This window comes from Pteropus vampyrus, unplaced genomic scaffold (genome assembly GCF_000151845.1).
Source record: "Pteropus vampyrus isolate Shadow unplaced genomic scaffold, Pvam_2.0 Scaffold43, whole genome shotgun sequence".
Taxonomy (NCBI): Eukaryota; Metazoa; Chordata; class Mammalia; order Chiroptera; family Pteropodidae; genus Pteropus; species Pteropus vampyrus.
The window spans coordinates 3,070,555-3,085,840 of NW_011888824.1; the positions used below are offsets into that span (position 1 = coordinate 3,070,555).

Genomic DNA, 15,286 nt, shown 5'->3' on the forward strand with positions numbered 1-15,286 from the left:
ATATTGCTAAATTTCACAAAGTTCTGCTAAGTCCTTTGAAAGGAAAATATGTCCTTCAGTTTTTTTGTTAACTAGGATTTAGAAATATCCTTTAATCAAAGAAATAAGAACATTAATGTGCTAACATTTATAGGATGATGAAGTTTTAAAAATTCTATGTTGCATCCTAAGGAAGAATGAACTTAACTATGATGAATTGAACCGGCAAGTGTTGGGCTAGTTAGTGTGCTAATGAAATGGCTATAATACTCCAAATCTGTTTAATCAAGCTTCTATTCTTATCAAAATTTTTTTAAAAAGTCTCTTCTTTCCTGATTTTATATCTATACTTATATCTATATTCCAGTTCTATTATAAGTCTGGTCATTAATAGCATATATTTGATTTGAATAAAGGTATGTATGTCTTGGCAAATTATGTTATATTGAGTTTTGAATTGTGTTGATTTACAAAGGCTAAAAATGTCTGAGTAACTGACATATGTCAATTAATAGATTCTATTGTTTTAGGAATTGTATATATAACATCAAAATTTTGAATAAATATTGTTTATTCAGTTGTGACCACATCTATTTTATTTGATATTTTACAACAATGAATAAAGTATTCATTATACATTTTTTTTTCACAGAAGCAAGAAGTTCAGCATATGGTGAAGCCACTTCAAGCTGCTGGAGAAGTAGCAAACTGTAAAATACTTCACTGTCATAGTAGGCGTATAGCATTCTTTCCCTCCGGATAAGACCATCCGTTGCAGTTTTCTTTGTCGATGTTAAGTCCTATTGTTAAATACTTATGTTTTAAATAGCTATTAGATATTAAAAATAAAACAAAAGCCCTTTCTCCTTCAGCAGACCTATGTGAAAGGAAAGGATTATAAGCCGTGATGCAGTTCTCAGGTTCTTCGTGAGGGAAGTGGAAAGAGGCCGGGAGGTTTCAGAACAAGCAAAATCAGGGAAGTAGAGAGTAAATCCAAATATTCCGCAAATGATAAATAAACCAGAACGGAGACACGCCAGCTGTTCACACTGAAAAGTTACCTACCGGACGTTTATTTTGGTCCAAGTTTTATTTTTATATGACCAAGGAACAATAAGTTTTCAATGGGGGAGGGGTGTCTTATTACTTATTACATGAATAAGGAACAGCGACTTATCAATGTAGGTGGGTGTTTCTTTAGGGCGCTTCTACGCTCCCCCTTCTTCCTACTGGCAACCGCTCCGGGACCTCCACCGTGGGGACCTAACCTCAGGACGCCTGTGGTCCAGCAGCAGGGGTTCTCTGCACTCGTCCTCTACGGCCCGGACACATTGCTTAACAAACTCTCGCATCTCAAACTCAGATTTCTGGAACAGGACGACGAACAGCGCCAAGTCCACTTTCCCGTCCTCCCTCCCCACGAGCAGTGGCGGGCAGCCGGGCCCGGGCAGCGAACAAAGGCGGCGCGGGGCGCGCGGCCGGGGCTGGCGCGCGTCTCTCCGGCAGGAGGCGGCGGCGCCGCGCCCGAGCCCGCATTCCTTAAGCGCCCAAAGCCCGCGGGGCGACGTCATCCCGGCTCCGCCCCCGTCCCTCCCCGAGCAAAGTAACTCTTGACTAACAGGAGCAGCCTCCGCTGAGCCATGGAGAGCGGCCGCCGCGGCCGGCGGGAGACGCAGGCGACGCTGGCGCCCCAGAGGTAGTTTGGCGACCACAAAGAAGGAAAAAGTGCGGGCGGGCGGCTGTGGACTTCCCGCTCTCACCCCGCGAGGCCGGGCCGGCATCTTTAGTCGTGGATTTCGCTGCGATCACCCCAGCAGCTCTTTGCAAAGCTGCTTGAAACTTCTCCCAAAGTCGACATGGATACAGCGACAGCGGTGCTGCCTGCTTTTTTGGCGCTCTTGCTTCTCTCCCCTTGGCCTCTTCTGGGGTCGGCCCAAGGCCAGTTCTCCGCAGGTGAGTGGCCCAGACAACTGCTTCTGGCCCCGGGCTCGCGAGGGGTAGAGTGGCTACTCTCCAGGGCGGGGGGCAAGAATTTGGGGGAAGCTTTCGCGGCCCGGGGGTGAGGGGCAGGGCAGAGGCAGAGAGAGAGATGTCCCCAGAGTTTGTGCCAGGTGGGACGTGGGGCCCCGGTCTGGGAGTCGCTCGGCGCAGGTAACTTTTGTCTTAGCGACCCATTGTTCCTCTATGAGGTTCGCTTTGGGCGCAGGCTGGCCAGGTTGTGCGGGAGTGTGTGAGACATTGCTTTTCTTGGGAAACTGGTAGCCTCGGCGTCCAGCGCGGGCAGCACGGCGCTGGGGAAGAGAGAAAGAAAAAGTAGTTACGACTCCGGAGACGGCTACTCTGTTGCTCGTAGTGCAGGCTTGTTGCTGTCTGCCACTAGAGTATTCAAAAAAAAAAAAAAAAGGTTTTTTTTTGTGTGTGTTTTTTTTCCTCCCGGGAAGCCATTGTCAGAAACGTTGAGACTCCAAGGGACTGACCTCGGCGCGCTTTGCCAGGTGCTTTTTGTCCCGGGAATAACCTCCCTTACTATTGTCTAACTACTTCCCCGTCCTTCCCTCAGTCTCTTTCTCCTCCGCCAGCGTTGAGCTGCTCCTGGCTTTGCCCTGTGGGTTAGGGCACTGCGTGGAGTAGGTTCCGTATGTACATTTCATGTTTTGAAATATGATTCAAAGGCTCCACACTGAGCGGTCCTCTGCAGCGAAGGCTGAGAGCCGGGTCCGGGAAGCCTGACCACCCGTGCGGTAGCCTGTTCTTCGGGCTGAGCCACCGCAAAGCTGGCGCAGCTACTCCCAGAGCCGGCCTGGGTGGTGGGGGCTGCAAACGGCTGCTGCCCGCCACGAGGACCAAAAGGAGGGATGTGGAGCGGTCTGGCATTTTATTTTAGCCCTTTGGGTTGTGGGTAAAGCCACTTAGAGAAGTCTGTGTAACCCCATCTCCCGATCCCCTCCTATGTTCCTTTCTAGTTTTGTTATCCTTACCGTTGGTTGCTTCTTTCGTTCTCTCCTCTGGGGGCTCTGAAGTTTCACCAGGTGGACGCTGGGGAGCGGGCTCCCGGGCGCTTGCTTGTCTCGCGCAGATCCTGACAACTTTTCTGGCCAATCCACCCAGCTCAGCGTGGTTGGCGAGCGCTTCTGCTGCCTTGGTTTCGCGGTGCAGATGAAGACACAGAGGTGGCTGAGGGGTGCTGGAGAAGACGGGGAGACGGGAGAAGTGACAGCCGCGCTCCTGGCTGAGGCTGCAGGACGCGGAGAACGAACTTACTTTGCACATGTTAGTTTCTCTGGTTGTTTTGGCTGCCCGGTTTCCGGGAAATAAATTCAAATTGCTGTGATCGGGAGTAATGTTTATTTCACTTCAGTCTTTTCTGACCTCTTTAGAACTCTATAGGAGTTAGACAACAGATTCAGGTGGCAACGTGTGTTGTGCACTCAGTCAGATGATGAAATGCAGCGTGTAGAGGAAAAGCTATGTATATCAGTGATGTATGCAAAGGAAAACAGTTCTATGCAGTGAATGATCCTATAGCTCAGTTTAATTATTTCTGGAGTAAGCATTATTGCATGCATCTCTGACATAACATGCCCATTAGTATTGAAATCGTGCTTGACAATGGTCATATGCAGGCAAGTTGGAGTGGATATTGATTTTTGCTGTGTTTATTACTGCACGGAGAGCCTACGCTTGAAAAAGCATGCAGTTTGTTAATCGGAAGTTTCAATTCTACTAGTTGCATCATTAAACTTACATGTATTCAGGAGTTGCAACTATTAATGTTTTGACAACTGACAGATATTTTCAGCAGTAGAGAAACTTTTCTTTTTTCCTTTTCAAATGTTATTTACCCTTTAATGAGCAAGTAAATATTCAATTTCCTCCAGCAGAATGTGCAGATGAGCTTTCCTTATCCCTGGAGTTCAGATATCTCTAATGAACAATTGTGTTCTTAGACATCCAGCCACTAAAATGCCTGGCTTTTCTTTAGTGACAAAGCAAAACATTTGACTTTATGATATATTTAAGTCAAAGAATGCAATCCTAATATGCAGTACTCCCAAGATTATCTCAAAATTTTGCCATTCAGGATTTACATATTTGTCCAGAAATGAATGCCTTTTATTCCATAGTTTAAAGTCAGGTTGTAGATCCGCCTTTATAAATTAAACGTTTGTTTTGTAAAACCTTACATTTTCTGGCTGTCTTAAGTTATTTGATATTCTACTGTCATCAGATTTTTTGGCAGTTAGATTTGTTGCAAAGATACAGATTCAGAGCTTGGAGGTGCATTCTTTGTTACTGTTTGTTTGTTTTTCTTATATTCTTTAAGTGATGAACTTTTATTTCTTTTGAGAAATCTAAATAAAAAAAAGGCTTTAAAGTCTAAAACAAACATGTTCAGAATTTTAAAATAACCTGTTAATAAATCTTTTAAATCATACTCATTTATGACAATTTACCACTTTTAGATATCATGTGTTCGGTGGAGTAAGCTTCAAAGTTTTGTTGGATCTTTGATATATGTACTCATCTAGTCTGCTTTGTTGAAACCCTAGATTTAAGAATATTTTCATCATTGTGACTTTTGTCTTAGCTTTTGTAGTTGAAGTGTAAAAATGTTGCATGAGGAGCCTCTTTCAAACCAGACTTCCTATAAATATCAACTTATATTTATATCCTTTCAGTTTAATCTCTCACTTAAAGTTATACCAGTGTCATATTATACCTGGGGAAACTGAGGTATAGATGCACAAAGGTGCACCGAAGTTTATTCACTAGATTGTAGAGCTATCATCTCTTCATATAATGTAAAAAAAATTTTTTTCTGTACTAGGATTTGGCTGATAAAACAGAGAAGGCTTGGAAACTCAACTTTCTCATCTCTAAAATGGGGATAATAATACCTACCCTGACCTTTCCATATGATTTTGATGTGGATCCTATAAAATAATTTATGTGAACTGGCACTGTAAATTGTAAAGCATTAGGAAGCCGTCTGGGATGTAATCACCACACATTGAGGTAGCTGAGTTCCTTGACTTCAGTCTTTACTTGTTCCTGCACCCTCTCCTAGCGAGCGCAGGCTGTTTAAGATTGTGTGTGTGTTTCACTTGGCTAGTCATTTATTTAATCATTATTAAACGTAAACATCCTAGGTTGGCCAGACCATAATTTTATCAGCACAATGAGAGAAATTATCCTTTAATTTTTTTACTGACCTCATGTAAATCTTTACTTGAACTAAACCTGTGTAAGAGTCACTATTAACATTCCTTTTAAAGTATTTTAACTATAGAAGAAATATATTTTAAGTCAGTTTCTTAGCTGTTTAACTATTGCCGGTTGTTCAGCTCCTTCATCTCAGAGTGGAGAAAAATACGCAGCCTTTTAGATGCAGTCTTATCAATGACCTAGAGAGGGACTATTGTCTCTCTAGTATGAAGTGAGCCTGGAAGTGCCTTGAATTTAGTTTCTGGCATGTCGCACTGTAACAGCGCACTCCTTGATTCCTTAGGACCTTGCAACTTATCTAAGCAACGCCACTTTCCTAGTGTCTGACTTTTTGATGTCTCTGTATGTGAAGTTAATTACTCTTAAACTTGTTACCTGCTAGGACATTGCATCAGAGACAGCTTGCTTTAAAGTTTGCCTTTTAGTTTTCTGGTTTAGATTGGTCAGAATCCCTTGGTTCCTCAATTCACTGAAACTCCAAATTCTAATCACTAATGATATTTTTTCTCTCATTAGCGTCCTTATATCTGACTCTGTTGAGTTTCCTAGATTGCAGGATGTAGGTTTGTGTCTGGCCTACCCAGACGGGAAGAGTCAAATCTGGCTGCTCTTGGGCTTTGGCATGTGTGCTGCTGACAGCTCTTCTCTTTGTATTCATAAATGTGAATTTGAAAATAAATCAAGCCCTTTGCTGCTCCGCCCCTCTCCCACACTCCTTCCCAATAAAGCTCCACATGCACACACACAAAATCACAGCCTTTTTGTTTTCAACAAATACCTTTCCATGCTGGACATGTTCTTAAAAACTAGCAATATGACTCATCCACTATCCACAGCAAACCAACCCTCCCACCAAAACTCCCACCAAATCTCAGTTCTAGCCATGAGGGTTTACTACAGGCTTTTATGGCTTTTAAAAAAATGTAATTCATGTAATATGGTCCTGAGTAGAGAAACCATGTTGTTGCCTTCTAATATCTTTGAAGTGTGCAGTCTCCTAGGTCTGCTGGAGGTGTGGTATTAGAAACAGTGGAGATCACACTAACTAGGGATCTGCTTCTCAGAGGCATGGGAAATGCTGTCCTCATCTGTCCTATGCTGTTTGCATTTCCCCTGCCTGCTCATCTTGCAGGAAGAGGAGTTCTGGAAGATAGAGAGCAGGAAACATCAAGAGAGTTTACAGATTGTTCTTAAAGAAAAAACAAAGAACACTGGGAATGTGTGTGTGTGCCTGCGTGTGAGTGTGTGTGTTTGATCTTTAATTTTCAAAAGAGGGGAACCCTATTTTTAACTTGTTTATTGGAATCATCCTTTGTCTTTGTCCAAATATTCATTTTTTAAAATTTCCCTCGTGTATTAATCTCAGACTGTACCTTTTGATCATATGTACCTGGTTTGTGTTCCTTTATCAAAGTGTTTCTCTTTGCCTAAAAAGGTTATAATTATTTTTGAACACGACTTGTTTTTTCATCAAAACTCATGCTGTTTGTCATAGTTATCAACTCATGATATGTCTTAAACTGATATTTGATGACAAAGTAAGTACATCAGTCAGACTAATTTTTATTTCAATTGAAGCCAGAAACAAACTTGTAAACCTATGAAGTAATCTTTTAATGTCACAAAAGATTTATTTGTGCTTATATATCTCTGAATGGAAGAGAAACTTTAAGTTCTTTTCTGTAAATGGGGATACAATTTTGAGTACCATATTGCCTGATATTTTGAGATAAGTTACACACAGTTCTGCTTTGGAAAACTTAAAAAAATATATATGTTTGAATGTTTGCTATCAGTGTGAACTCTGGGGGTAGACAGTTGACAAACTTTAAGCTCCATCTTAGTGGAAATGTATTTCATGAAAAATGTTCTTAAAGAAACAGAGTTCCACATAAAATGTTTTTTTTTTTAGTTCCATGAAGATTTTTTAATTTGTGTGTGTGTGTGTGTGTGTGTGTGTGTGTGTGTGTGTGTGTGAGGTATGTTTACTTTCCTGTAGTATTCTTGTGGGAATTCTTTTGATTTGTAGTTAATATTCTAGTAATAAAACTAAATTTACATAATTAAAAAAAAGCTAGTTTTGTGAGGTGTGTCAGATTGTTGGGATTCTGGGAAAACCTCGTGCCTGGGATGTAAGGGTCTCATCGATCCTGCTGTGGAACGTTGCCATTTCCCCACTTAACTCTGGCTGAGTTTTTTGGCATTCTCCTCTGTGTGACGATAATCCATAAAAATTACAAGTGGCTTATTTTGTCGCTTACAGTTGTTTTAGGAGCAAATTAAGTAGTCCTTAATGAAATAATCCATGTTTCCACTTTATAAGATTGTAGAGCTCTGTTAATAAAAATGATGAACAGTGTAGTGCTGGCTGAATCCTACAGGTATCATTCTAGAAACTATTTTAATAAGAGGAACTTAGAAATAAAGCCAAATAAAATAGTGTCTAGTTGAGTTTATTGTTTGCATTAGTTTTGTTAGGAAAGCTGAAAGATATAGATATGTATTTACATATACACATAGACACACACACGCATATCCACACATCTTAATAATGATAAAACTTCATTGCCCAGAGGTTCAGTTATAAGGAAGTTAAGGAAGGACATTTAGAAATGGAGTCAAATCCCTATACTTTTTCTTGGAAAGAATTTTGAAAATAGATAATCATTTTCTCTATTTCATAGATGAAGAAACTGAAATGGAAAATAAATTAATTATATAGTATTCAATATATTGTACTGTATTATATTCTTTTAATAAGAACATAATAAATCTTTCTCCAAATTGGTCTCTATTTATATAATCCCTTCCCAATGCAGCATAGTCCTTAACCAGCTGATTGTAGGCTGATTCTCCAAACTCTGTCCAGGTTAGCAGCTGACCAGCTGCAAAAGTGGCAGACTGGTCACAGCTCCTTGATGTGAGATGTGATTCACTTTAGGTAAGTCATCAAATTCCAGAGTAGAGAGGAAGCCTGTCTATTGCCCTCACTGACCATCTAGAGGGTTATTGCCTGATTACTTCATGGTCGTTGTATCTCAGTTGCAAGATGCCCTAGAATTTCGCTACTTGAATTGTAGTCCATAGACCAGCAGCATCAGTATCACTTGGAAACTTGTGATAATCTTGTGATTACCTATCAGAGCCCATCCCAAACCTACTGACTCAGAATCTGCATTTTAACAAAGTTTCCAGGTGATTTGCTTGAACATTTAATTTTGAGAAACACTGCTCTAGGCCAAAAAAAGCTCAGCTTGAAAATAATTGCCACATGCAATTCACTGTAGAATTGTAAGAGTATTGTGAAAGGATTAATTACAACATGAAACAAATTTCCCTGGAATTATATTTCTGATCAGTATTTACTTAATTATAATTTAACACCCCAGACACATCAAAACAACAATACCATACAGTTTTTTTTTTTTTTTAAAGAATACTCAGACAATTTTGAAAGAAATATTTTTACAAGAAAAATAAGGCTAAATAGTTTTGGTTATAAATGTGTTATATAAGAATATTTAAAGGTAAACGTATTATCTGAAGAACCAACATGATATGTGCCAGTCAGTTTTACTTAACATATTGCTATGTTGATACAGGAAATAGCATTTAATCTGACGTTACTAGTAGCAGCAGGTTCTTGTTTTATATTTATTTCTCTTTTTCTTCTAAGAGTAATTTAAGGATCTTTGTAAGGATAGGATCATTTAAGGATCATTTATAGGATAGGCAAATGTAGTGAATGGGAGTTAGGTAGAATACGTTAAATATCACTGGTGCTCTTTTTACCATCTTTTGTACTCATATTTAAGAACAGATTCTTGTCAGTTCTCTCAAGAGAAAAATTATGATGTAATAGACAGTGCACACTATTCATGTCAAAACACAATTTTACTTGCATTTTATAGCTTGCTTTAGCTTTCTTTTAGAAAATGAATTTTCCCAGAAGACCTAATTGCCTTCTTATTAATGAGCCTGTAAGTGTGTTTTGTTATCCATTTACTATTCTAAATGTGTCTGCTTTTGCTGGCTGTTTCAACAGTGAAGTCTCTGATTAAATCACGGCTGCTATATTTTTGCCATTCACTAGTGATTCAGAAAACCCTGGCGTAATGACGGTTATGACAGAGATTAATAAAACACAAGAAGTATAAATTAATGTTAACCCATAGAGTTGGTTCTACTGTGATATCAGGAGCTTAGGATAATACAGAGCAAAATTCCCTATGTGTTTGATACCGTAATCGAAAGTCTGCTTAATCTGTATTGTTTGAAATACAAAATCAATGGTTCTGGGTTAATAAATAAATTACAAATCAATGATTTCCACATTTACCTAATTTTAAACACTCGTGTTTAACTAATGAGGTTTCCTTGTAGACAGATCAGTGTTAGAGAAGAACTTAGTGATGGAGAGAAACTCTGTAAGGTACTTCCATGCATCTTCCAGAGCTTTAGAGTTTGAAGGCTTTGACTGTTTTTCTAATTTTATTTCAAATTCTAGACCTTGCCTTTTGTATTAGTTGTACTTTTATTATTGTCAGCAATAATTAGGCTCATTTATTCTGTTATACATTGAGGAGAGATATCCCTAAAGCAACTGCAAAAACAACAATAGAAACTGCCATTTACCGGCTGCCTGTGACCCACCAGGCCTTATGATCAATGCTTTACATAATTTTAAATTCTCATGATAATCTTTAGTATTGAAATCATCTTCATTTTGCAACTGAAGCCAAGAGAGTTTAAGTAATAACTTGCCTTAGGTGACAGTGTGTGAAGAACTGGTAGAGCCAAGATTCATTATTGAATATATACCCATCAGACGTTTTTTTGGGGTAGCAATTGTCAGAAAATGCAACCAGACTGGTTGCAACAAAAAGGGAATTTATTCTCTCACCCAACTGACAGCTCAGGTGGAGTCTGACTTAGGAGTTCACATAATTCCTTTGGTATATGATGTCTCTTTGTCTGCCCAACTTAACTAGCTCTGGGGCGCTCCAGGAGTTTGTTTTTAAGCCCAATGTTTAGAGATGAGGTAGCTTTGGCAGTTTTCAAGTCACAGCACCCCATGTTCTAGTCCATTAGGAAAATGTGAATTTATATGCTGATTGCACATGAAAAAGCCCTTGAAGTTCACTCTGATTGAATGTGATGAATCATGTGTCCACCTCTGAATCGAAGGCTCTGACTGAGGGGAAGTAAGTGCAGTGATTTGATTGACTTATTTTATTAGGATTCTAGGGTTGGGCGGGGCGGGCGGGGGGACTGTGGAACAAATCATCAGTTGTCAACAGATAAGGGATTGGGTTTTGGAAAGGCAACCAAACTATAGTCTGATTGTTCAAGTTGGAATTAAGTAAGGTGTGAGCAGTAAAAGCAAAAAAAGGGAGAGCTACTTGTGTGTAGCTACTTGTGCTAGTAACCCTTTTGAGAAGAAGAAAAGTGGTGGTGGGGAAAACACAGTTGGATCAGATGGTTGGTTCCCTGCTCTGGACCACTAGAAGGTAACATTAGGAAGACATGGTGGTCTAAACCTTAGTCCCTATGGAGGAGCGGGTAGAGAAGGAAGAGGAAAAGGCAAATTGGACGGGGCAGGTTTGTGTGCATTGCAGATCAGCTGTTCATAATTTAGGGAGTTTTTTTTTCCTCCCCTACTTCAAGCCCTACTTTAAGCCCTACTTCAAAGCATAAATTTTATTATTTTTATTATTCAGTTTTCTTTGCCATAATATTTAATAAGTCCAACATTAAAATTTGACAGAACTTTCAGTGCTGAGAGGGACCTTATAAACACAAGAAGTATGAATTATAATTGATATTCTTTCATTTGATATAATTTGTCCAAAGTCATACAGCTTGGAAGAATTTGAGGTCAAACTCAAGATTTCAATTTATATATATCACTGTTACAATGTATACATTGTTTTGCCCAATGGTAATTTACAGAGATAATTATTTATGGTTTTCTTGAATTATTTTGATTTGTGTTCTGAAGTTCTAAAACAATATTTCCAAATGCCAGCCTGACCTATTCAGGTGCCCTGCCCTACAAGATTTATTTATACATATGTGCACAAATAGGTGTTGGCATATATGCATTTATTTTTAATAGAAGCCAAGGCTGTGATAAATGATGCTAATTGACACAGAGAAATAAAGCCTAGTAACTATCTCTTCACTTTGGAAACTAGTTTTGAAACACTCAGGAGGTGACAGTGAACTTGTTTATAATTTTGATCTTCTCACCTTGGCTGACTAACTTGATAATGTGTCTGAACAACATGGGATATTCAAAACAGTGGGTGTAAGAAGGTACTGAATAATGAATAAAATGTAGAGAAATAGCAGCTGTTGTTCCAAGCCTCCCTTCTCACAATGAGAAGATTATCGGGCCTGTGTTAGATACCCATGTGTGCTCCACCAAGTGTGAATGAGGACTAGGGCACCTCATGTGGCTGTGCCAGTTTAGACTAGCATTTCCAGGGTTGCTAATGGCCCTTCTCTGGCCAGAGCACTTGGACTGGCACATAGGGGAAGACGGTGGTCATGGGGAAAGGCTTATGGACTTCAGCATTGCTTCTGTTACTGAAGGTTTATTATTACTGACCTTTGCCTATTATCTTTAAAAATTTAATGAATTATTATTTTCTTTCCCATGTATTGCCTACTTTCTCTGTGACTTTTTTTTTTTTTTAAATCATGTATTATATTCTTGTCAGGTGTGCTCACTGACTCCTGAATGATGAAATTTGTAATAATTGGTCTAATATCCTGGAAGGTTGAAGCAGAGTGCTGTCTAGTGTTGATTCATCATTGCTTCTTTATATTAACTACATTAAATACTTAGGAAATGTATGCAATGAAGGGATGGACAACAACCTGTTTCAGAGAGAGCAAAAGGCTTCTTTGGAGATCTATGTATGAAATCATTTTAGTGCACAAGAGCATTGGGCTTGCTATGACACTGTTCCAATCTTAGCTTTGTCACTTTCTAGCTCTGAGATTTGGAGATAATTCCTTTCTGCTTAAACCTTAATTTCCTTATCACTGAAATGATAATATTACAATGACAGTGATTTTAGTATCTTTTCTAATTACTTAGTAGGACACTTTTAAAGGTAAAATGAGTAATATATGTGAAAGTACTTTTTAAAAATAATTGTAAACTATCAAAAATGTAAATTATTTTTGTTGGGAATGTAAATTTTGATAATAAATTATTGTCGAAGGCACAGTATATGCTAAGGTATGGAAATGAAAACAATAGCTGCTTTGTATATTTGTATATTTAGTTATACTACATATCCAAGTTGTTTACACATCTGAGTTTTTTGGGAAAGTGGTGTGATAAAGATGAGTCAGTAAGGTTCTTGTGAGCATTGAATAGTTTTGTTACATATCATAAAATGTGGCTCCCCAAATTCATCTTCACATATATGTATTTCCTCTATATATGTAAGTAAATTTTACTCTGATGCTTGCTACAAAATAGTTTTTGTATTTTAACTAGCTATGTTAACAAAATGATTAGAAAATGTGGTTAGAAAATATTTTCACTGAAAAATTTTAAACACACGTTTTAAGGACTGTGATCATATATGGCCAGTTGTGTGTATAGTTTTTCTTTTTGGAATATTGTCATGAAGACATTTAAAAAAAAAATACTCTTGCTATTTGAGCTGATTAGCCTACTTAGTGAGAGCATGATTCTGGTTTTATCTCTGTTTATTCTTCCATTCCACATATCTTTGAGTTTCTAATATGTCATTACTGTGTTAGGTTCTGGGTATTCTGGCAAGCAAGCCAAGTATTGTCTCTTTGCTTTGGGAGCACATGTGACTTTATGATTATAGAGGGAGTGGTGATCATTGCATAGCTCCACATCTAGTGATTGATAGGTGAACTGGGGCTATTTTGTAACTGACCATACCTCTGTGACTTGGCAAATCTCAAAGCCCAGTCTGTCTCTTGCAATTTACTGGTTTCTCCACTTTAGAACTTGTCTGGGTTAATACAGTGCATTAGTAGTCTTTCTGTATCCTTGAGTCTACACATAAAAAGCCTGAAGGCTACCAAAAAAGAATTACACAAAATTCCGCCAGATGGAATTTCCCCAAAGTTGAGTCATTGTTAATATAAACAAGTCGGGCAGAGAGCACGTTTGTTTTCTGGAAGCTCACAGTCACTTACTTTCCCTCTGGAAACAGGATCAGGAAGGTTGATGGGGAGGGCCTCTTCATGGAGGACAGTGTTAATGTGCATCCACTATGTGAACATTCGTATGCAGAGCCCCTGGTTGTTCTGCCGCAGAGTCCAATTTGCTGTGACCTACAGATGCTTATCTACTGCCGCTGCCGCCCTGATTCTCATCAGCCTTCTCTCTGCTGCTTCAGTAGAGCGTGTTGTCCAGAGTAGTGGGAAGCTATTAAAGAGAGAGGTCAGAGGCCAGTGGAGAGACTAGAAGCCAGAATCAGGGCAGACTGTGACCCAACCCAGAACCGCCCCTGCACCTGCATCTCGGAAGCAGAGTAAATTCTATTCCTGGTGCTTTGGTCATTCATTCTGAGGAGGCAACACTATTGTCATTTAAATACACCCATTGCCCTACCAGAAAATAGAGATTTTGAATGTCTATATTAAAAGAGACCAATGTGACTTGCAGTGTGTGAATTAAGGAGAAAAGTTAATTTGGGAGATGTGCAAATAGTTTCTAAGCCAAATCAAAAGTAGAAATTTAGAAAATTCTTTTATATTAGTCAAGTCACCAATGTATTGTGTCCATTTTATCTTTAAGCAAAGAACGCTCATAGAATATATAGCATAATTTTAAGATCACAGACTTTGGAACCTGACTGCCTGAGTGTATATGCTCGTTCCAACATTTTCTTGCTGCATGATCTAACCACTTTCCTTTAGTTTCCACAATTGTAAAGTGGAATAATTCAAGTACTTATCCCAGATATTTGTTTTGAGGAATACTGAAAGAAGTTTAAAAGAGTGCTTGGCACATTTTATTCATTCAGTCTTACGTAGGTTGGAGAAGGTGCAACATTTTGGGTATCAACAAACCTCTTTACCCCCTGGAGAGATTTAATCTCAGCTGAATTATGAAAACTCTAATTTGAGAATAAGATTAAAATGGGAATTCACCAGAAAGTTGAGGAGTGTGATCTATATTCTGTTAAGTGTCCATCCCAGTGAGACTAATGTCCTGTCTAGGAGCTGTACTCAGATTTCAAAATGACAACATTAGAATTAAGCAGCAGATAAGAGAGGATTTCTTGGCTCCTAAAAAATGTTGTTTTCCCAAAGATTATATGTAGAATGAGAAAAGGATATCCTCACTGCCATATTTGCATTTGACACGTGCTAAGTAAATGCGTTACTGGCATTTGGAACATCATTTACCTGTGAATTCTAGATAATGTTTTTGTTTTCTTTTTTGAAGCTTTCTGTTGATATTTAATCTTCTTTAGCCAAGGTAGTTTCTTTAGCCAAGGTAGCTTCAAATACATTTAAAACCCAAGCCACTGTCAACAAGATAAAGCCATTTCAGTCTGGTGCTGTGGAGCTTAGGGTTGGCTAAATTTTTGACAACTCTTAGCCCACTTGCAGAGCTGCTCTTTGCCAGTCAATCAATGCAGTGGAAAGCCTCGATAAACCTCAACAAGGATTTCATGTTCGATTCAAGTGTCAGATTTCCAGGACTCTTTCCCTTTCTTGCTGTATCTCCTCTAGCTGTAATCGAACAATCTTCTACTTTCCATGTGTTATATTTATGAAAATATGTGCTCTCCAGATATAATGAAAAATTCCTGTCAACTTTCTTATCAGTGCTCTTTGCACTGTAGGTTTGAATCTTGATAAAATAAATGCTCATAATATTTAATTTACCATAATTCAGTTTTGTATCCTGAATGGATGCTACTACTAATATAGGTCTTTTTGATTGTGGTGGCAGCAAGTGTCTTCATAAGCTCTTCTTCATTTTGTTAATGTAAGAAATGTCCAAACCTGTAGAGAACTTTTTTTATAAGAGTTTACTTGAGCCAAACTGACACCATATACAGGGGAG

At 38.8% G+C, this 15,286-nt stretch overlaps 1 protein-coding gene across 1 annotated transcript in view; it reads left to right on the forward strand.

Annotated features, from left to right (window-relative positions):
- The first annotated feature begins 1,638 nt into the window (after positions 1-1,638).
- The window catches only part of PTPRK (protein tyrosine phosphatase, receptor type K), a 498,113-nt gene continuing 484,465 nt past the window's right edge, over positions 1,639-15,286 (forward strand). The window contains exon 1 of the mRNA XM_023529837.1: positions 1,639-1,932. Coding sequence (XP_023385605.1) covers positions 1,836-1,932 — 97 coding nt within the window. The 5' untranslated portion in view covers positions 1,639-1,835. The remainder of the gene's footprint in view (positions 1,933-15,286) is intronic.